The sequence below is a fragment of the Thunnus thynnus genome, chromosome 19 (assembly GCF_963924715.1).
Source record: "Thunnus thynnus chromosome 19, fThuThy2.1, whole genome shotgun sequence".
NCBI lineage: Eukaryota > Metazoa > Chordata > Actinopteri > Scombriformes > Scombridae > Thunnus > Thunnus thynnus.
Window position 1 is genome coordinate 27,365,616 of NC_089535.1, and position 23,443 is coordinate 27,389,058.

General features: G+C 39.7%; 2 protein-coding genes across 4 annotated transcripts in view; one reads left to right on the plus strand and one right to left on the minus strand.

The window, feature by feature from the left end:
* mbd2 (methyl-CpG binding domain protein 2) overlaps window positions 1–7,282 on the minus strand; it is a 29,044-nt gene extending 21,762 nt beyond the window's left edge. The window contains exon 1 of the mRNA XM_067573990.1: window positions 6,787–7,282. Coding sequence (XP_067430091.1) covers window positions 6,787–6,899 — 113 coding nt within the window. The 5' untranslated portion in view covers window positions 6,900–7,282. The remainder of the gene's footprint in view (window positions 1–6,786) is intronic.
* A 3,763-nt stretch (window positions 7,283–11,045) lies between these two features.
* Window positions 11,046–22,702, plus strand: c19h18orf54 (chromosome 19 C18orf54 homolog). Of its 3 annotated transcripts, none has more exons than XM_067574280.1 (15): window positions 11,046–11,692; window positions 12,511–12,646; window positions 13,303–13,459; window positions 14,079–14,246; window positions 14,438–14,594; window positions 14,712–14,775; window positions 14,881–15,127; window positions 17,145–17,233; window positions 17,395–17,503; window positions 17,609–17,701; window positions 18,082–18,160; window positions 18,255–18,312; window positions 18,920–19,099; window positions 19,341–19,390; window positions 20,078–22,702. In XM_067574280.1, the coding sequence occupies exons 2-15, from the start codon at window positions 12,512–12,514 to the stop codon at window positions 20,226–20,228; spliced, it is 1,737 nt and encodes a 578-aa protein (XP_067430381.1). In that variant the 5' UTR covers window positions 11,046–11,692; window position 12,511; the 3' UTR covers window positions 20,229–22,702. The 3 variants fall into 3 exon arrangements, with proteins under 3 accessions (XP_067430381.1, XP_067430380.1, XP_067430382.1); XM_067574279.1 differs by lacking the exon at window positions 11,046–11,692 and adding an exon at window positions 12,344–12,423; XM_067574281.1 differs by lacking the exon at window positions 11,046–11,692 and adding an exon at window positions 12,349–12,423 and having other exon boundaries at window positions 14,881–15,082.
* The last annotated feature ends 741 nt before the right edge of the window (window positions 22,703–23,443 follow it).

A 23,443-nucleotide genomic window follows, 5' to 3' on the forward strand; every position in this document is an offset into this window, starting at 1 on the left:
CAATGGCAGCTTTTCCACAATAAACCTTTCAAAACATTTAGAAGTTTCTGTGTCTTCTGCCAAGCCTGCAGGCTGTATGCACACTGTTTAATTTCATAATTGTTAAAGTCAATATATATTGTCGGTATCAAAGCGCATTCATTTGCAGAGGATGATGGGGAGAGGGAGATGAAATCCCAGTTGAATATTATTATTATTAATATATTATCATCACTCAAGGACTATCTTTTCTAATGCTGCCACTTTCATGTACAATGAGTCATTTCTTTAAACAGCAATCACTGTCCTCATATTCAAATATCACACAGCGTGGATTCACCCGCAGCTCAGAACACAATCTATGCATGTCTTCCTTTTCGCAAGTGGAAGTTGCAAGTTGTTTTTTTTTTTTTTTTTTTTTATAACACTGTGACTCTGTGCAGATTAATAAGACAACTGTCAGGTTGTCAGCACAGTCCCTCTACGCTGTGAAATCACTGTATGACCCTACAGACGCATACGACACTGATCAAAGAATAATCATGTCATGTTTTTCTTGATGTGATCGGTCACACTGGTGGAACATTCCTATCATAGTTTTCATATCATGTTGGTGGTTAATATTTCTGAGTGAGCAGGATTGTGGTGGAGTGTAAAAGTTTGAGCTAAATGTAATTTAAAAGTGATTTTTTTTAAATTGGTTGCATATCTTAGCGCATTCCAACAGCATTTCAGTAACTACGCTAAATTTTATATTTGTTCAAACAGTTGAAATGTAATCATTGAATGCTGTTGAGATAAATAGGTGTCTAAAAATATATACTCAGGTTTAACCACGACGCCTCCAAATCACTAAACTCACACTGGGTCAGACTGTGAGGTCAGTAAAAATAACGTCAATATGTTTTTTTAAATGTGTTGTTAATAGTTTTGTATTATTAGAATGAAGAAATAAGGTCTTTGGGGAAAATATCGGAAATGCTCCATTCGTCTCAGCTGGCAGGAGGGGCATGTCGGAGGCTCGTCTGATTGACGCAGAGCTGCCAAGTCTCATGCTTTGACCGTGAGACTCAAGCAACTGACACAGACCTCACAATCTCTCGACACACATGCCTTTTCTCACGCTAACTTTTCATTTTCACTTCCTCTGATGTAATATTTGTGATTTTTAAGAAAAGGAACAGCAGGTTTTTTTTGTCCAAGTTCAGATGGGCAGAGGCACAGAACGCCTCCGTGATCATCATCTGTTCGAACCAAAAGCGTGCAACAACAAATCACTGAGATGTGCCTTCAGGTGGAGCTGATCATTTACAGATAGACCTGACAGACTAAAGTGGGGGGCATCAGATGATGATAGCGACTTGGTGAGGAGCATAGAGCTTTCTTATATTTTTTGGAAGAAAAATATGTGTAATATCTGAAGTGTAGTGGGTCAACCCCCCCCCCAGAACAAATCTCACTCCAGGCTGAAGTCAAAACTGGGCAGCCTTGTTGACGTTAGCTGGCCGGTTTCCGGTGTTACACCGTGCAGAACTACACAGAGCTACAAGTCATGGGATTTTGAAAAGTAAGGAACACACCAGCATCTAATCAGACCTCAGTGACATTTCTTTTAGGTATGTTTACAAGCTGTTTAATGTGCAGCAGCTGAGCAGCTAATTAGCTATCTAGCTTGCTAACTGACGGCGGTGGTGGTGGCTCATTCAACAAGCTAAGCTGCAGGACAAGACGTGTATTCATGTTTGTAAGTTAGATAAGAAGGAGACTTTAGCAGGAAAGCTAATGTGGGTTGTTTTTCAGAGTCTGTGGTTCTTGTGTTGTGTAGCAGGATGCAATCAGGCTCAGTGTGACCGTCTGCTCTGCCTATGACAGGATGCCACATTACCGCTGTATGGAAATAAAATATTATGCTATGATGGATAACGGACCACTTTTAATGGAAATAATGTAAAACTAGGTGGCACCATCATGAAATCAAAGAATTTAATATATACATTTCTCCATTTTGGTTTCTGAAGAATTTTTCAAACAAGAACCATTTAAAATTTTTTAAAAAATTGATTTTGATTTATCAAAAATGATGGCTGCATAAAACTTTGTTCTGATGTTTTTAGAAAGGTGAGAGCCCACTTGCCAGGTGAGACCAGCAGGTAAGCGTCCATCGTCATCTCTGTTGAGACCATCATGTCCTTCATTAATGAACTGGAGGCTCTGTTGCATTTGAAGCATAAGATATAAATTCCTTTTGGAAGATAAATGTTGGTCTCAGTTATAAATATATATATCACACATAATACTTTATTTAACCAACAATAATTCAATTAATACTAATTTCTTCCAAATTGGTTTGGCTGGAGGTAAAGTTAAAGGAATAGTTCCTCTTTTTTTTTTTTTTTTTAAGGACTTATGCTTATTCGTTTTCTGGAAGCGAGTTCAGAGGGACTTTCAGGAGGAAACAGTGTGGCTCAGTACAACAGTAAAGACATTGGTCTAGTAGCACATCTAAAGCTCACTAATTACCTGTCATATCTTGTTTGTTTAACTCATTCAAAAACCAAAGTGTAAAAACAATCATTTGTTGTTTTATTGGTGGGGGGGGGGCGGTTATGTGCCGGACTATTTCTTGGCTCTGACTGGAGATTTCAGGAAGTTTCTGTTCCCGCTGGAAAACTTTGAACTCCCACGGACACAAGTTCAAACTCGGTGTACTCAGTGTTGAGAAAGGCCCGGTCAGGTCAGTCAGCTACAACATCACATCTGACACAAGCAGCTTCTGCCAAACACTTCCTCGTTCACTGCTCTGCGCTAACACACAACCCTAACCCTTCCCTGTATGCCCTATAACCTAATTCTGATCTCCACCTTAAAGCCGAGTCTTAACCCTTGAATGTTCCTGTGAAGAAGTGACAACCAGACAAGTGCTTTCACTTTCTAAAACTGTCTGCAATTTCCAAACATGTCCTCAAACTCTCTCAAGGTCTTAAACGTGTAATTGGTCCTCACAAGGATACAAGTACAAGAGTAGACACACAGTCATTCAGCTGTGTCTGACATGTAGGTCAGCAGCAGCAAAGCACAGATCAGAGGCTGTGTGTGTGTGTGCTTGCATGTGTGTGTGTGTGTGTTTGTGCGTGCATGTGTGTGTGTGTGTTTGTGCATGCATGTGTGTGTGTGTGTTTGTGCATGCATGTGTGTGTGTGTGCCAGTATCATATCTATTTTCTATCATCTTGTTCTAGCTCCTCATTGAAGCTCTTTACACTGAGTGAAATATTCAAACCCAAGACTGTTTTTTTATGGTTGCACCATTCCAGGAACTATTCTATATGTCATGTGAATCAGGATTGAAAATACATTTTTGTGTGGTTTTGAACACAGTTTGTGATAAACAACACAAGTTTGTAAAGATGGAGTCAGCAAAAGGCTCCAGCAGGGTGTTGCTGCTCTTCCAGTAAGTCGACCCGCTGACCGGTTTCCTTACTGGAACTGATGAGTCACATTACAAAGCAAACTGAAAGTAAAGCCGCGTCTCAGCTCTGAACTGCTGAGTTTAATGTTAAAGGAGGTTCAGGAAGTGACAAGAGCTCAGATGTTCCTGACATTGAGCTGTTAGTCCGACCGAGCCTCTGATCAACAGGAAGAGAACGCAGCCTCTGAAAACAGCCGTCGGCTCTGCGGCGTCACGGCCTCACCACAGACCTGCACCAGGAGTGACATCATTTCCTTTGTGATCCAACGCAGCAGTGATGAGTGAAGATGCAGAATCAGGAAAAAAAAAAAAAGTTAAAGGCAAAAATTCAGAGTGAACTCTGATCTACTTTAGAGAGAAGCTGAACTCATTTACACGGTTGTTTGATATCTTGTTTTATCAGTTCAACAGAGACACACACACACACAGATGGTAATTAAACCCTGCTTATATCTATTGTCTCTACGGAGGTTGAATGCACTTTCTGTAAGGTGCTTCATACACAGGCAAAAGGCATGACGAATAAAACTGAGCTGATGCTGCAACCTTTTCATGACTTTTTTCAATTAAAGGAGTACTCATATTGCACTTCCACTTCCAGACAGTTACTGGAAACAAGATCAAAGCAAAAGAGACAGAGATATCCTGACTTTTAGTCCCTCGAATGGGCTCTTTTTTCTTCTTTTTCTAATTTCTGCAATATATATACACAATAGATAGATGGCGAGGTGCTCAGCAACGCAAAAGCAGCGAGTAAAAAGCTTCACTCTCATCAAAAACAAAGCGCCCCAGGCTGCTTTAAAGCGCTCCGTCTGATCAGTGCCTTATAAAGTACAGCTGCTGTTGTGCTTTCTTGACCAGCTGGATGATTTTATACGTCCAGGTGAAGTCATCACTGATGTGGACGTCCAGGAATTCACAGCTGCTGACCCTCTCCACTTCAGACTCAATGATCGTCAGCGGTCGATGAGGTCTCCTCCCCTCCCTCATGTCAGCTATCGTCTCCTCGGTCTGTGTTGAGAGAGAGAGGTGGTTGTTGTTGTCGCACCGTATCACCAGAGATGCCACCTCTCACCTGTATGCTGTTTCGTCACCCCGCCCGGTCAGCGATCAGACCGATGACTGCGGTGTCATCAGCAGATTTCAGGATGTCCTCGTGTGAGGCGACGGGGTCGAAGGTGAATAGCGGGCTGAGGACGAATACTTGTGGGGTGCCGGTGTTCATCATCACATTGTTTGACGGTAGATTTCCATTTCTGACAGATTGTAGTCAGGAATCAGAGTGAGGACATGTGACAAGCCGGTGTGGGGTTCAGGCCATGGTTGCACAAGCTTTTAGCCTAGCATGAAGCCTCCACTTTTGACTCAATTGCACCTCATCGGACGTCTCCTCCGGTTGCCTTCTTCGCTGACATTTTCCCGCTATTTACATAAATTATGCATACAGGAAGTTGTATCATCAGTTGGTGCGCTACATGCAAGTAGTTCCAGTGAAACAGTTGCACATCCTTCTCAAATTGTACAAACAAAATCAAAAGCAGCAGGAAGAATGACAGCGAGCTGCAAGCTGCACGTCTGTGTATGAGAGACACGATCAATATAAAGTTTAGTGAAATGTGTGAAAACAACATTTATTCTTTGAAGGAAATCATCAGATAGATGTTTGGACACTGGTTGATGAGCGTATATGGCTATATCCAGGTTTGCTGTCAATAAATGGAATAATAAATATGAAATAACAGCTACACTGAATCACTGCATAGGATAAAAAAAACCTATTGCAAAGATTAATAGCCACTAGTGATATCGGTATATAAATTCAACCTGCTTGTGACAGTAGAGTGTCGTGTAATAACTACTCGCCCATGAAATTATTCCTTGTGCCTCAGTTTTGGCATTTCTTTCTTTAGAACATCCAAATGCAGCACAAAAGTCTGGTATTTTCCACTGCAGAGAGAGGCCAGATGATCGGACCAATATGGCGACGGTTGAGATGCATCCCAGAGTCTGGAATGCAGCATCTATGTGTAAATATCTATTGCTAATACGTAGCTACGGCTAGCCCACCTAGTTTAGAAAAATAAAGGTTTCCTCATATCAGTGATAGCTACATACATATATTATAAACTACTTTGCACAGTGCTTGTTTGTAAAAAAGTTGTCAGTGGAAAAAAATCTTTTTTATCATTCATCAGATGGACTATTTTTTCATTCAGGTGGTTAGAAAAGTAGCTTCAGGACAGCAGTAGTGTTTTTAAACGACCTTCTGGGGTTTTCAGACATGGACAGTTAAATCTTTGAGAGAAACTAACGGTTACCTCTGTGACCTGAATGTATGATAATACACGAGAGGCACAAACTGGGGCTGGTATTCGCCAGTCGGACAGCAGCAACATGCCAGTAGTCAAAGGAGCATACGGCTAAGAGTCAGGATACGACAGTAGAGCTGCAACCATTAGTCCATTCATCAATTAGTTGCCAACTATTAAATTAATCGCCAACTATTTTGATTGAAAGCCAACTGATTTGATAATTGATGAATTATTTTGAGTCTTTTATATAAAAAAAGGCAAAGCTGTCTGGTTCCAGCTTCTTAAATGTGAATATTTCCTGGTTTGATTTCGTCCTCAGTGACAGTAAACTGAATATCTCTGGGATGTGGACGTCATCTTAAGCTTTGGAAAACAAAGTGTAAATTTTCACCATTTTCTGACATTTTATAGATCAAATGACAACAGTGAGATAATATTCTGAATTGGCATAATTGGCATAACATACCATCAGCCACTTTTTGATATCAGGTCATTTTTAGGCCAGTTCGTTAATTAATGAAGCCCTGAATTAGTGGTTACACTGTCAGCATCAGTAAACAATTTGTTGACAGAGTCTCTGTATCGACTTCTATGGGAACATTACAGAAATGTTATATTCAGAAATAGTGTATTAGATATTATATGTTACTGAAAATCATAGGAATTTATGTTTCACACTTTAAATGTTGGCCATCATAGAGCCGCTGTATCAACTTCTACAGGAACACTACAGGAATATTATGTGCAGCTATATTATGAGATTGTTAGTGAAAATGATGATTCAGTGACACTATGTTGCCCACCACAGAGCCGCTCTATTAACACCTGCAGGACTTTATTAACGCTACTTTGTAACTTATCTGACAGTGATCACTTCAACATTTTACCATCAACTTTTACTCAGCAGCGGTGAGTTAAGAAGTGATGATGACAGAGTGAGGACCAGAAACCACAGGTTAACTGATCGATCACCGGTAAAACCAGTCCGGGACTGATCAATGACTGATCGATGAGTGTGGCGGAGTACCTGTAGTAGTAGACGTCGCTCTTTCCAGCGCTCAGTCCGGACTTCCTGATCACTTCTTCCTTCTTCCAGCCGGGCGGCAGAGCGGGGCAGTCCGTCTTCTTCCTCTCCATCATCACACACTTATCGATCCCACAATTAAGCTCCGGTCAGGTCAATCGATCACTCAGTAAACACCGATAAGGGCCCTCCGGACAAACGGCGTGGTGGTAAACCCGGCGGAGTAGCACCCCGGGACCGACGTCACAGACGTTACGTTAACGGCGGCTCTCCCTCCCTCCGCCCTGGCTGTTTGCGGTGGTGATTTCGGGTTAAATTTAAATGAGAAGTGTCCCGGTGAAGACTGTGAGCCGGGATGTTCCGGGTTAAACTGCCTTCAGGTCCCGATTTAGTTCAGTTTACCTCCGGAGAGAACCAACGGCTGATCTGATCTGAACTGATCTGGACTAACGGCAGGCTGTGACGTCTGAGTTATCACACACACACACACACACACACACACACACACACACACACACACACACACACACACACACACACACACACACACACACACACACACACACACACCCTCTCAGAGATCGTCAATTGTGAAAGATGACTCACTTAGACTTGATGTTACGAAAAACCTGAACCATGTAGTCCCAAATACGGAAGCCGAGAGACGTGAGTGACAAATTCATTTATCTTAGGCGAGGTTAAATACCTCTTTATCCTGTGAAGACAAAAGTTTGTTTTCTTGAAATAACAGCATAAAAATGTTCACCTTGTTATTCTGGGATAATGAGATTTAAAAAACACACACACAATAACAATAATAAAGAGATAATAAGAGTAGCATGATATCATTTTTATTTTAATTATTTCATTTTATATAGGAAACAAATTACACTTACGTATGTTACACTTCACATAGTTTTTCTTCCCCATTTTCAAGTTTTGCCTGTAAGATTACCTCTCACACACTAAGAGTGAAGAAAAGTGAACAGATAAGTAATAATAATAGTAATAGAATTCATTTTGGGAAAAAAGGAAGGTCACGTTCAATGGGACTTTTTATTAAAACATCTATCACCTATCCTTTATTTATATGGTACTTAACATCAAAACAGAACATATAATGCATTCACAAATTAGAATACATGTACGGCAATTGAAATGAGTTAAACTTTAAAAGAAAAAAAATTGAAATAAACTAAAAGCAATTTTATAAAAGCAAGTTTGCCCTGCTTGGGGACAGACAACAAAAGCTGATCAGCAGATTTCAGATGGGGTGCATGGAGTGAGACAGTTGACAATGTAGGATGAAGCAAAGCCAATCAGGGTCTTAAAGACAAGCAGTAGAACTAAAAATCATTTCTAAATGCCAAGTAGCCAGTGCAAGGAGGCGAGAATGGTGGAAATCAGATGCTCAGATTTTTGCGGGTGTATTTCACACAAGCAGGTGGCAGTTGATTTCTGGGGCACACAAATGTCAAATAATGATTTACAGTAATTTATGTACTGTACCAGTCAAAAGTTTTGACACACCTCTCTACTCATTTGAATGACAAAGTGTGTCCAAACTTTTGACTGGTACTTTATAAGGGTTTGTGCTGATCGAATCTTGGCAATGCTCCTGAAATGACAGATTGCTGACTTTATTATAGTGATATTAAAACAGTCAAAGAAATTCAAGTCAGAATGAAACAGTGAGCACACTGCCAACCATACACTCTCGGTTCTGTTTTTAGCGGCATTCAAAATCAAAAACTTGACATCTGAAACCTCAGGTCTGAAAGGCAGATGGTGAGTGAGGTCACTGATGAGAGGTCTGGTGGATTTGTGAACAAATATGTCAGTGTTACAATGAAAAGAAATATGGGAGTTGCAAATAAATTTGAAAGAGTGGTAACATGTAGACTAGGAACAGTAAAGGGCCAAGAATTGAGCCTTGTGGAACCCCACAGGTAATATTTGCATTGCTAGTCGAGGCATCGCCAACTGACACAGAGAAGGTTCTGTCACTCTAGTAAGACTTAAACCAGTCAAGAACAGTCTCAGTCACACCTATAATGTTTCACTCAATCAATGAAATTACCATAATCGAAAGGTTATGGCAATTTTATTTGAACGGTCTAGCAACACCATTCAGCCGAATGTCATTCAAAACTATAAGAGGTGCAGCTTGTGGACTATGATGTGTTTGAAAACCAGACTGAAACCTTTCAAAGAGAGAATGCTCATTAATAAAGGATCTAAACTGGGAATATACCACTTTCTCCAATATTTTGGGGTCTAAAATGATTAAGATTGTAAGTGTTGAGATTTTTTTTCAGTAGGAGTTGATTTAAAATAGGAGGAACAGTCTAATTTTATTAAATATCAAGAAAAATATAAAATGGTAGGAACTTCTTTTTAAAATCTCACAGGTAAAACAGACAGGAGGTAGATTTCATGCTATTAACTGTCTTCACTAGGTCAGACTGAGACGGCAAGATTCAGGCTCTAAAGATGGCAGCTTTCTCAAGAAAAAAGGATAAAAATGTCTCACATCTTTCAGAAGAAGACATTTCATCTAAATAAAGAGGGTGGTGAGTACAAGACTTTATGGTCTTAAAACAGTACTTTGGGGTTGTGTGGATTTGTGGCAACGAGCTGTGAGAAGTATTTGTCTTTTCTTCCTTTGCAGTATTCTTAAAGACTTTTAAAAGCTCTCTCATGACATCAAAACTTTTCATTTGGAGGCTTTTCGTTTTCTTTCAGACTGCACATGTACATGCTCTTAATGGTCTGGACACAGTAATTAACCCATGACGATGTAGAACAGCCTCTAGCGGTTTTAAAGGGTGTCTCAAGTGTTAGCACATACTGCAGATGCAAACATTCTCACCTTCTTTCCCCAAAAGATGTTTTCATTTTATTTTTATTTTATTTTACTTTTTGGTTTTATGTTTAACAATATTATATATTGTTCTTGTTAAATACTCAGCACTTGTCATGACTGGGATTTAAATCTGCCCAATTAAAAAATTTGTCCCATACAAAATTCTAAATATAACACATAAAAAAATAAAATTGAAAAACTGAATTAAGTCCAAATTTACTGAGGTAATAGAATGCTCTAATGTTAATAATATTTAGTGGAAAATACATTGAGTTAATTAAACATTAACTTAAATTTAATAGACTGATTTTTGAACTTCTTGTGACAGTCTGTGTTGTGTTTTTGGTGCCTGGACAATGAGGCAGAGTGATCACTCTCTGCTTGTGTTTCTCCCACCTCTCTGATTCAATCTCCCAGTGACGTCACAGGCGAGGTTAAAGGGGCCTGCAGCAGCCATGAAGCCTGCTAAATGTTTGGTGGACCCACCATGTCTGACCACAAGTTTTCACACGGTTTCTGGAAAACAACTCCAAAAGTGAAGATGTGTCTCGACTGAAAATTGTCCATTTATCCTACATTTTGATGTGTATGATTATCAGAGTAACTACCTAAAAGGACCAATACCACAATCCTCCATGACAAGTAAAAGTATTTCACTTAAGTAAAAGTAAGTATTGTCAGCAAAATGTACCTAACTATGGAAAGCAAAGTAGCCAGTTACTCTAGTATTATGCATGAGGGAGGCAGCCTGTATAAGAATAAGAAATACTTTATTAATCCTGAAGAAAATTTAAGTGTCACAACAGCTCCGTCCAGCACACATCACACACAACAATAGAATAAAAGAAAAGAAAATATAATAAAATAGAAAAGGTTACTATTATACATTGTGCTGTAATTATATACGTAGTATATAATAAAATGAGAGTTGTGATAGACAAAAAAGCTATTATCCATTGTGCAATGATTATATACATAGTATATAATGAAATATGATAGAAACATTGTTATTATTATACATTGTGCAGAACAATAATAATTATATAGTGCAATTCTTAACCAGTTATGAGTTAGGCTATATAATAGTATGTATGTAATACATACTATTGTAATAGTGTTAACCACTATTAGCCACTATTACATACAGTGTAACAATGTGCTAGCCATTTTAATGGGATTTCAATATACATAGTGAAATTCTGTATATATTCCTATAAAGATATATATATAGATAGATAGATAGATAGATAGATAGATAAAAGAAGAGGAAACTAAGTTAAAGGGATGGGGGGTTACTGAGGCAGGCTGCTATCACTCTGGGCAACATCATTTCCAGTAGTGTTGAGTGGCAGGATGCTGACTGCAGTGTATTCGTTTAGTTTAGCGTCTTCTGAATCCCTCATCTATAAAGAAAACATAACATCAGCCCTGTGTCTGTTTCAGCGTGTTCTGTAAGGAGGTTTTGTAATGTAATCTGATCCTGTTCAAGAGAAACTCTCAGAGCTCGCGTACAGACCAAACATCAGTTAAAAAACTGGCAATTTAAAGTTAACGTGCTTTTCTGGCAAAGATAAACCGGTAATACAACCAGACCCATAGTTTTCCTAATGCGGGAAAATGCTTTCTTTGATTCCGCATGAGTCATATATACCAAGTATTATACATTTGAATGCAATTTCAACTTTATTTTACATTCCCCTTGTATTTCTTACATCCTATTTATCACAATATGAGTGCAGTAGCGACAGCCGGTTGTTTAATATTACCCGAAATTTCCTGAAGATCCTAAAAGTCTGCAAAACCTAAACGGTCTTCTGCGCAAGTGTGAAGGACATGTGTCCACTGATTATAACCTTTGACTCCGTGTCAGATTTGTTAAATGATGCTTGGTTGTAACGTCTCTGGCGGAAACTGACTCCAGACCAGCTAACTGTGAGCTAGCTTTACCCGGGAGCCTTGAATTTTCTGTTTTCACATCGTTAACTGTGCGCGGAGTGCTGGACACGAAGTGTTCACTGAAAACTGACATTTTGGAGTCCAAAGGTCGGTATTTTACTTTCGTTTGATTAGAGTTGACTGGTTGGATTTGGAACATGTAGCTAAAGCTAGATTCAAATTCCTGTTTTTAGCCTGGTGGTGCTGTCAGTTGTTTAGTTAGCTTAACTAACTCTGAGATTTTGTCAATATATGTTGAGTCAGAAAGTTTTTGAACGGCCTTATAAAAGTCATCTATAAATTACACTAAACTGTCGTTACCTAAATTACTTGCCAATCACTGAATGTGCCTGGGCATGTACGGTTTGTTCGCCTTGTGTTTTAATTGTTGTGTAGCTTGCTGTTGGCTAGGCTAAAGCCAAATTAGCAAACTAACGTCTCTCAGTTTTGTATCATTCAAACAAATTTTGGTCAATACTGACAGACTTTTCGTTACAGGCAAGACAAGCAGACTCACTCGAAACACAACCACTTGCCAAAACGGGCTGTCAGCTCATGATTTCCAACCCTAACATCCACTGTTAGCTGTCTGGTTTATCAGATCCTCTGACCTGACTCATAAAGATCATAGCTGTTATCAATCAAGGCATCATAGTATTCAGATGATTGGATCGAAAATGTTTATGTTTGCGGTCGCTACGGTAACCTAAAGAGCTCAGCGCTGTGCAGTTCAAGAAAACACATGCAAATAGACAGAAGACCTTCACCAAATGCTGCCTGTGGAAAACAGGATACACACAGCCTTAAATGGATTTAGATTTTGAGCACCTTCCTCCACAGTGAACATTTTATACTCCTCCCCAGCATTCTTTGTGGTTTAGTGATTTATAAGCTCAGAATTTACACGTTGTTGTTGTTTTTGTCAGCATGGACTCCACCAGCCTGGTCTCTGACTTCCTATCGCCAGAGTCTACAGTGACAACCCTGCTATCAAGCTCAGGTCACCTGAAGAGCAGCCTGCTGCCTCCTGAACACAACACTTCCTTCAGATACAGAGACAAGGTTCACTCTGCTTCTACTGCTTTTATATTTTCTACAGCAATGAGCGAGCACTGTGGAGGAAATCTGCCTGTCTTTGTCTTCTGTCCTGCCGTGATAAGTGACTCAGCTTTGGCAGCCATTCATTCCACCTGACTAACAACATCACGTTTTGTAGACCGACACAGAGGTTATCTCCCTTTCAGGTTTCTAACAGCAGATTTCCAGCAGCAGTTCTGTATTGGGGTTTTTTTTATAAAGGAAATGAGCATTGCAGTGATCAAAGTGGGTGTGGGAGGGAGGTGTTTCAATTCAACTTGTTTTAATTTCTGAATGATTTCAGTGCTTCAAGTTAAAAGCCCTCCGGTTCTTTCAGATTAAAACACCCCCACCCCATTCACAGTAAAAGCCCTTTATGTCTAGCTTTCTTCATTCTTCTTTTTCAAGTATCACAAAGTTCAGTTCAGTGTTGTGAAACATGCTGACAAACCTCATCACAGCATGTGACGAAACTGCAACAGTGTGGGTAAAATTTTAAAATTGAAATGTCAGCAAGTGAAATTTGGAGGATTTGTTTGCTCTCTAGGAAAAAAAAACAATTTTTGGTGGTATTAGGCTCACAAAACAGAAATTCTCCTTGTTTTTAATTGATTAAACTGATTGATTGATCGATTTTGCAGGAGTATGACTCAGCCTCTGCGGCGTTGGACGCTTACATTGCAGACTTTGACAGGAGTCGTCGGAACAGCGAGCAGGTGACAGGAGGGCTGGTTCTTCCACACAGCTTGCCCTCCACACCAAGCAGACCCAAAGTGAGCACGCTCAGAAACAAAGATGGTAGGTCCCCAAACGGAGGCGATGTCACTGAAAAGCAGCGTAGAGGTCTTCACAAGTCCACCCGCTCAATTCACGTCCAAATTATAGGGTCCTCTTGTATTGCTGCAGGTCTGTGTGTCTAAATGTCTAATATTGATTGCTTCCAAATGGACAGCTTTGATCATGTGGTACGTCATTATAATTAAAGTGGGTGAGGTTTTGTTTATTTTGTTTCAGGGCAGTTCAATTTTAGTCAATGAATTATGTTTCAAATTAAAAGCCTAACCAGGGACATGGTCTGCAAATTGGCTTCAGCTGGACACCTGATAGACATAAAATCTGTTGCATGTCTGTGTTACAATGTCTGTCCGTCCAGTCTTTGAGAATTATTATATATTTGCAAAAATGTGCTATTTACATTAAATTGAATCATTTAATCTAATTATTTAAATTTCTATTTTTTCAATCATTTTATGACTGAAACACTTGGAGCTACAGCTATGTGTTTTATTAGTATTAGAAATATGACATTATTATTAAATCATCAAATAAATGTGTTTATTTTTTTATCTCTTACTGTATCAGATAATTTCTAAGTTTTATTTTTATTGTCCTTGTGTTTTTTTGTTCCTACTCATAGTTCTCAGGGAGCGTTTGACTGACAGGGAGCTGGACTTTCTGAACCTCCCCGTCAGTTCCCTCCGTCACCGTGGAAACCGAGACAGACTCTCTATGACTACAGACGAGCTGCTGTCCATCCCTTATGATGGCTCAATGCCTGTCACCCACACATCTGCTTTTATCCAAGGTCTTTAAACACACCCCCACCCTCGCATTCATCCCACGTCCTTAAACACTTAAATCACAGAAGGACGATGGACATTTGCCTTTATTTCAGATGTTGTTTGGACTAAATGATGGATGAATTGATAGAATAAATTATTGATAGATGAATCAATAATGACAGTATTGTATATCTCATCTCGCCTGCTGGTCTAGGCCTCCTGTCCCAGTCTGGAGCCTCCCAACCCTGCCCCTCCTCCTCCTCCAGACCAGGACGCAGAGCCTGGGATGGACTCAGCAGCAGCCAAGCCACTCCCCGACTCAGCCACCACCACCCCCACCCTCATCCAACCAGGATGCCACGGAGATCCAGGTTCACGCTGATGCCACTTATCTGTCTCATTTGGGCATGTTCTCTGAAAGATCCCTGTTCTAACCTGTGAAAGGTCTACATCACACTTTACATTTCATCACTTTCTCCTCTCCCCAGATGCAGAGGAGGACCAGGAGTAGCCTTGTTGAAACCAGAAGTCTCCTCTGTCAGCAACTTCACAGTGACTATCATTCACACTTATTCTTTTCTTTAAGGTCTGGAACATTCTGTGATTTTTAGATCTGAGTCTGTGAAGGACTGTCGCGAACCTCTGTCTGTCTGTCAGTCTGCACACAGAGCAGCAAGGTCAGAGTGGGCAGAACCGTCCTCGTCGCTCCACCTCCCTCACTGGTTCACCAGTAACAAGGCCGACATGGACTGTTCTGGAATCACCAGCGTGCCGGACCTGGAGTACCCAGCATGGATCCAGCGTTGTGACCTCAGCGAACCGCCACCGCCCCCAGAGTCAGAGCTGTGGGACAACCACGGTACGACACACCCTGCAAGTCACCAACACTGCCATAGAGCGACTGGTCAGTTCTCTCCATACACGTTCCCCCATTGTACTGAAGCCTTTTGAAAGCGTTTTTTACCATCAAGTAACTCGAAAAGCTTAATGTTTTCTTCCAACTGACTGTTCAATAAACCTCTCCCTGAGCTGCGATGTTGAGTCATAGCTTAGCAACTGTAACTAGGCATGGTAGGGCTATCAAGTGTTGGATTTCTCCACATGTTGAAGCAGTGTGCATGAGGTCTTGTAAGAGAGATACAACCACATTTAAAGAGGTTGGAGGGTTCCATCTGTTTTGGGGTATTTTCAAAACCAAAGATTCAACAGCAAAAGTGTAAGGAATTGATTAAACAACATGTTTGTCTTCTCTAACATGAGCTGCAATTGAGTAATCAAGCGTAACATCCAAGGCCCAGGAACGCATCATTATATAACTACATAGTTTTTGTGGGGTTACAGATTAAGCGAAAAAATAGTTCAGGACTAGCACATCCACTTTGTAGTGATGTTTCCACATTGTGTGGAAGCTGGTCCTGGATGCTATCAGAGTTTAGGCTAATGTTAGCAGCTCTGTCCTGCTCTGTATTGGATTTTGGGAAGTTTACACTCCACTTTTACAACCTCTGCCATTATGCCAGACACATGGGTTAGTCCTCCTTAAAACCTTTTCCCTTGTAAAGTTAAAAAACAAACATGAAACAAACAAACAAGTATGTAAGCTAAGCAGCCAAACAGGGTTATGTTAGAACGAAATAACAGTCTGATATCATGTTTTTCCATCATAATAGAACTAACTATTGTAACCTTACACTTCAATACAAGAACAGTGGTGTTCTCTTATTTACATGTCTTCTACATGGTTCACCAACTGGTTAGGATGCTGACTTTTGGGATATGCACCTCTAGCCTCAGTCTTTTAGCACAATATCATGTATGTAACTATAAAGTGCATATTAAAGATTCCTTTTACAAGCTGCAAGTCACCTGGAAACATTAAAGTTAGCCAGACAAAGCGTTTTCAACCAATTCATGAAGCTTATGTTAGCTTAATTAGCTAGCTAGCTAAAATTTCTAATAATTTCAAGTGGTAAATCTGCCTCTGTTATTACTGTGCACTGCATATGTGGAAAGCTCGACAGTCATAGAAACAGCAACTATGGAGGGCTGTGAACAGTCTATTGCAAATAGTTTAAGATTTTTTTTTTCACTCAAATTATAAATCTCTTTCCTCACAAACCATAATAATAATTTTACCATGATTAAAATTCATAGACATAAAACACACTTGCACTTGCATTTTGAAGCCTCAAGTTTGGCATTTTGACCGTCGTCATCTTGGATTTTTGGAGCCAGAAGTGACCATATTTGGATGAGAGGGTGGCGCTGACTCTAACACTGGCTGCTAGCTTGGTTAGCACTGTGCATTTACAGTCTATGGTTAACTGTGATAATGCTTAATTCTAGTGCTAATTTTGGCTTAAAACAAAATGTACTTACCAGAAAAACTGTACAGCCAACTCCTTAGAAGGTATTTTATCACAGCCAAATGCTGAACAAGGCTTTTTTAGGTGACCAAAATGTTACAGTTATTTTTCATGAATTGAAAACACACTAAAATAGCGTTGTCACCATGGTAGTGACTTGCCAATCACAAGGTAGCCACACCCTAAAGCATACTCTGTGTTATCTTCTATTTTACTCTAAATGGGACCATAATTTACAAAATGAACATCATGCTATATTGAAGAAGACTTGAAACTAGCGATTGAGACCATTAATTCATTGGGAAAATGTTTACTGAGGTAATAAATCAAGTGAGTTGGGTCATTTTCTCATAGACTTCCATACAATCAGACTTCTTTTTTCAACCAGTGGAGTCGCCCCCTGCTGGCCATTTGAAAGAATGCAGGTTCAAGGCACTTCCGCATTGGCTTCGCTTTTCAGACCTGGAGCCACCACTTGTTAGAATTATAAGGAATCTGTTGTGGAAAAGTTTTAGCATCTTTGGAGTTATCTGAAGTTATTTGTTCCTCTTCCAGGCGTTCTTCCACCTACAGCTCCCAGAACCGGTGCTCCTTCCTGGGTAGCAGACCTGGAGGAGGATGATCCCGACCTGGCACCTTCACAGGTGAGAGAACCAGATCACACTGCTGTGTTTTTAATTTGATCAGTCAGCAGCTCATGTTTCCTGAAAATGTATTTCCTGATAGGTTGCGTGTGGGTGATACAATGTATGTGTGTGTGTGTGTGTGTGTGTGTGTGTGTGTGTGTGTGTGTGTGTGTGTTCAGGTTGACAGCCAGCAGACTCTCAGAGATCTGAGGCTTCAGTTTGCTGAACAGATTTCTCTGCTCGCTGCAGAGAGAAAGAGCTCTGACATCATGGAAACTATGTTCAGAGGTAAAAATAAATATTGTTTAGATGTAATGCTTAAAGGACACACTTGACATCAGTGTCCTATTCATATTTCTGCTGTGTTTATGTTTGTGTCTTTCTTCCTGTCAGACAACAGGATCGAGTCTCTGATCCAGAAGGCAGATCAGGTGCTGAACTCTCTGTCTCAGAGCTCTGCAGGAGCAGAGAGTCTTGCAGATCCAGGTGAGACCAGGACTCACCTGATACACAAAGTTATAAGCAGCGAAGCTAAAGTTAGCCAACGTATGCAACAGTCAGACACAGATGACCCAGCTCAGATAACATACAAGAAATAACATAACAGGTTTGTCATTGTGAGAGTTCAGTTGTAGTTTGTACTCTACAGATTTGTGCATGCATTGTAATAGAGAGCAGCAGTTAAGATACTAGTAGATATTGTTGACAGTTAAGACAACAGAGCAGGAGCACGTTAGTAATTTTAGCATTTTCAGTGTCACACATCTAGCTATGCAAAGCAGCTTCCCCTGCAAAACTTCCCATTGTCACTCTATATTACAGTTGTCCTTCTTCATATTAAATGTTGTTGTTGTTGTTGTTGTTAGTGAGTAATGCTGCAGTCAGTCCAGTGAACACTGAGGAGCTGCTGCTTTGTTCGTCTTCACACTGTCCTTCATCCACTCAGTAAGACTCATTACATCCATATTCCCTTTATTATTAGTTAAGATGCAGCATGACTAAAAAACACTGATCATTGTGATGTTTGTTAAACTTGCAGTGACTCAGCAGCAGCAGTAGACGGTGTCACAGAGGCTCTGACAGGTAGAGGAGATCAGGTAAGTTATAGTCTGTCCTATTTCACTCCTCACTTGAAATAAAAAATGTCTGCTTTCACTGATCAACTGTCCTACTTAACCTTCATTTTATTATTGCAAGTTCAGTTGCTGTATTTTATTTTATTCTTAATGATCTTCATTCCTCCCTGTTCACCATCACTGCAGTTTGATTTCCATCTTACATGTTGACATCAACCCTGCTACACTAGAAGGATGTATTGTATGTGATTGGGCCGTGTCCTGCTTTAATGATATTCCCCTCAGTATCTGTTTGTACTTCACTTTGTGATATAAAGTGACGGAGGGCTACACATGTATGTAAACACCTGAAGCTACTTCTTTTTCGCCTTGTGTTAGCAGTGTAATGACTCGGTTAGATGTTTTCTTAGATTACTGAAAAGGAGAAGACGACTGAGCTTCAATCAACAATCTCTGCCGACATCAGAAACTTGTAACCCCTGAACGTAGAAGTGTAAATGAAGCTTTTGGTGGTTTTGGTGCTAGGTTCTGCATTGTGTTTCCACTGCACATGTACACTGAAGTCTAACTGATCCTCTGGCCGATCCAGGCTCATGCACAGCACCTCCCTCTGTCTCCTGTCTTCCAGGCTCAGGGCTGCGGTCTCCACAGAAACAGCATTTGGAAGCAGCCTGGTCCAGTTGAGGCTCTGAAACAGATGCTGTTCAGACTGCAGGCTGTGGAGGCGGAGCTTCAGCGACAACAACACCCGTCACTAGCTTCAACACTCACTGACAGGCTGCAAACCAAGGAAACTCCAGTGAAGCAGGTATAAACAGTCAGTCAGGCTGAACACAGCTGTGTTCATTAAGGCACCGTGTTTGCGAACATTCCCAACTTTTTATGGAAAAATTTACTCAGCAGGGTTTACACAAGAGTTAACTAACGCACCTACCTCAGGCCTCTGCTGTCAACATTCAGCTGTACTGTGAGGAGCAAACCTCACAAGCCCTTCAAGTGTTATAATAATATGTCTGTCTAATTTATATAAAGTTGTGTTTGTGTTGCAGAGGCCTGAAGCAGAGCTGGAGAGTTGTCATGGTGGACCATCATTACAGAGGTAACCGAATACATCACACATCTGACTTCTCACGTCAAGATTTAACATTAGAGCAACTGTGTAGAATGAACTGATGCCTCTCCCACTTGATGAGCAGTACCTATATACCAGAGAGAAGAGTTATAAGATGTTTTTCTATGATCTCAATCTTAAAATGTTTTGTTGAGCTGTTAGAACATTAATACAGAACACTGACTAACTGTATCCCCATTTTTTGCCTCTCACACACAGCTGCTTGTAGCATTAATAAGCCTGACAAGAGATGGCAGAGAGGCGGCGTCATGATACTCAGAGAACCGTGGTTATGCAAATAACCCAAAGATTAATTCCTTTTCAGTAGCAGCAAGCACGACACATGGGCCTGCTGATAACTAACTGTTATATTCAGAGCTTAACAAGATATTCAGGCTGACGACGGTAACGCTAACCACAGTAAAGGAGGAGCTAGCAGAATTTAAGTGTGTAGTTACTCTGTAAGAAAGTCCCATCTTAACACTGAATATTCACACCATGTGGTTGGATATTCTGAGGTTATTTGTTTGTTTTTTACTGAAATATAGATGTAGTTTAGAACAGAACTCTCACACCATGTGGTTGTATTTTCTGATGAGCTCGTCCTACTGGTCTGACCCCAGTTTAGTGTGAGTTAAGGAGCAACATATTTTTGATGAATATTTCTGTCCTCAGAGCTCTGTATCACCTGAGCCGTCTGAAGCTGCTGGTTGAAGAACCCAGAGAGAAATACAGAGAGGAAGAGTTGGAGAAGGATGAAGATGAAGGACGCTACTCCTCTTCATCTGCTGACGGACTCATCTGTACTCAGGAGAAACCCTCCTGAAGCTGAAGGCCTGTTCAGCAGAGCGAGGGACTTGTTGTTCAATTTGTCACTGTCCTGTCCTCGCTGTTTGTTGTTGTGTCCTGCAGCAACAGAAAGGAGTATTTTGGATTTGTATTTCAGATGAAAATGTGCAATTAATCTAACACTGATATAGTACAGACACCAAGCCAGACTCATCAGGAAATGTATAAATATATGAAATAGTTAGTTAGTAGTTTTTTTAGGAGCAGAAGTTAAGTAATTTTTTAAAGTGAAGAAAGCTCTGAAACCATTCTGATGGTTAAAAACTAGACTAGACTACAAGAAAATGTCCAGACAGACAAAATGTCACCATCTTTCCACATGCTCAAAGCATCTGTCCAGCTGTTGAGACAATGAGTGTCAAATTGTGAATGTGCCAATATGAACAGGAGATAATGTTGTTTGCACTGAAAATATAGTTTTATAGATAAATCTTTTCTATCCATTGCCACTCCAGTAGCAAGACTCTGGAGATGGCAGTGTTGGAATGCCAACTACACATTTAATATGCTAACATTATGTTAGCATTCTATCAAGCTAACATGTAAAACATAAGTATGTCAACATCTAGCGTTGAATATGCTAACTCGACCACATTAAAATACTAATGTTGGCATGTCAGCGTGACTCCTGTTACCATATTATAATGCTAAAGGTTACATGATAAACGTCAGAATTGTAACATTCAAAAATGGTCAATATGGATCTTAATGTACAAACTGCATCTACATTAATGCCAACATTAGCATTTTAACATGCTAACAGTAGCATATTTTAATGCTAAAGGTTACACGATAAACACCAGAATTGTAACATTCAAAAATGGTCAATATGGATCTTAATGTGCTAACTGTATCTACACTAATGCCAACATTAGCATTTTAACATGCTAAAAGTAGCATGTTAATGTCCAATAGTTGTTAACATGAATGTTATACCAACTGGAGCCATTTTTACAGGTTAACAACAGTGTTTTAACATGCTAATTAGCATATTACATTTCAAAATTCTAACATGCTAAATGGAAGCATGTTAGCAACCAATAGTGAACAGTTTATTTTTCTATGTAACATTTTCTGCCTTAAATAGATGGTGAGAGTGGACAAATACAACAAAGGTCTCCAGCCAGATTTAAACGGGTTGTTGTGCTTCATAGTCTTAAACCCAAAACCACAGGGACACCCTGTCAACTATTTAATTTATCATTTCTTCAGGCAAAGTTCTGTATTAAACATGGATTCATATGTAGTTAAATGAAAAAAAAAGGTAAAACGTATTTTTATTCCCCAAAGTTAGGTATGAAAAAGTATAGTTTAGGTATTGGTACTGGTATCGTACTGTTACTAATATCCAAATTTTTCAAATGATACCCAAACCAGCTAACTGTTTTCACACGTATGTGCCATGATTAGAATGTTAAGATTCAGCATTAGGCTCAAAGCTGAGGAGCTACATATAGATGAGCCTAACCAAGTCCAGGTTAGTCTGATGAATGTAGAGCCAAGTCTGACAAGTGTAGAGCTGAGCAAAGCTGCGTCTTAAATGTCCCAAAGTGGCCACTGTACAGAGAATAATGCTGCATTCACATCATATGGGGAGTTACCATAATTATCAGTTTCTGACTTGTAAATACTGTTCTCATCAACATGTTAAGACCACTGTGAAACTGATTTTTCTGAAGGCTTTGATATATCCAACTTGGTGTACATAAGTGCCTGAAAAACCAAACAAACAAGGATGCCTCATGTCAAGAAAAGCCTGCTGTTCAAGGTCATTACAACTAAATTTAATAGATATAGTGTTATGTTAATTATGCACAGCATTTATTAACTGTCTTAAGGTGTCCAATGACATGAACATTTACAGGTTATAAATATGGGATTTTGCCCATCTCTACCATCCATCCCACATGATGTGAATGCTTTAGATTAGATGTAGGTAACAACACAGTCTTTCCCGTGGCTCCATCCTCAGGAAAAACTCCAACAAGTTAGCTTTATTTTCTGGTGTGTATGATTGTTACAGCCTCACACCGGTGTGCCTACAGGCTTTTAGTTTTCTTCCTTCTTTATGACTTTTAGCCCCTCAGTATGATTTGTACAAGAAAGAGAAAATCTGATACTAGACTAATGGGTATTTTTATTCACTTTTTGTGTCTCAGCTGAGAAAGACCATCAATGTTTTCTCCAGTATATTCACAACTACAGTACCAGTCACCTTCCTATCCCCTTGAATGAGAAAGTGTGTCCAAACTTTTGACTGGTACTGTATATGTGCCAAATCAGGGTTCAGGTAGACAGGTGACCTGCTCATGAAAAGATGTTTATTGTGTAACAGAGTTTTAACACTCAACATGAAGTATTTTTATTTCCATATAACAGTGTCATTTCCAGCTGTGCTGAGCTGGTTTTTCCTCAGACAGCTCGCATTAAAATGTGGTGGTTTACTACCTTTATGATGTCAGCTCATTTTTAGCAAATCTTTGAGATTAAGATAATCGGAATAAAAAAAGTGGTTTCCCATGTACGTTTTTCACAAATTCTCATAAATGTTAACTTCTTTGCAACATTCCAAAACAAAAGGATACTTTTTTTAACTTTTTTTTTTAAAGGTACATGTTTGTTTTTTTTAAACCACACTGAAGTATGACTTTTTTTTTTGTCATATTGGTGGGAGACCAAAGAGGAAGTGCATCTCAAACAGAGGCTCAGATATCTCAACTTTTGGTTTGAGTCAAGCTACAAAAACACTTGATCCTACATTTCCCAAAATGTACCTGGATGGCGTCTATTCATTAGACCGTCCCTGCCTTATAAGTGCCCACCTTTCAAACTCAAATTTTATGTCCAAGCCCAATAAGATAGCCCTGTGCTATGACATCATTATTTTTTCACTCGTAAAAGCTTGTCCAGAGGCACAGAAGACATTATATAACATTTTATACCTATACAACCATGACCAGCAAACTTAACATCACATGTAAAATCAGTGGAGTGCTCCTTTAATTTTCTCAAACCACAACTTTTTGTAATGTATTTTATGTATCTTTTAATGTATCTTAAAACTGAAGGCTTTTGTGTTCAATGTTAAGGGGTTGAGTCCACATGGTTCACAGATGTTTTTATTAATTTATAAATTGTTATGAATTTCCTCAGAGATCAGGAATCGACATGAAAGGTGTTTGCATTAAAAAA

Coding starts and splice junctions, on each gene's coding strand:
- c19h18orf54 (XM_067574279.1), top strand. CDS start 12,392: ATGGATTTAGATTTTGAGCACCTTCCTCCACA. Junction 12,647..13,302: donor CCTTCAGATACAGAGACAAG/GTTCACTCTGCT, acceptor TCGATTTTGCAG/GAGTATGACTCAGCCTCTGC. Junction 14,247..14,437: donor CACATCTGCTTTTATCCAAG/GTCTTTAAACAC, acceptor CTGCTGGTCTAG/GCCTCCTGTCCCAGTCTGGA.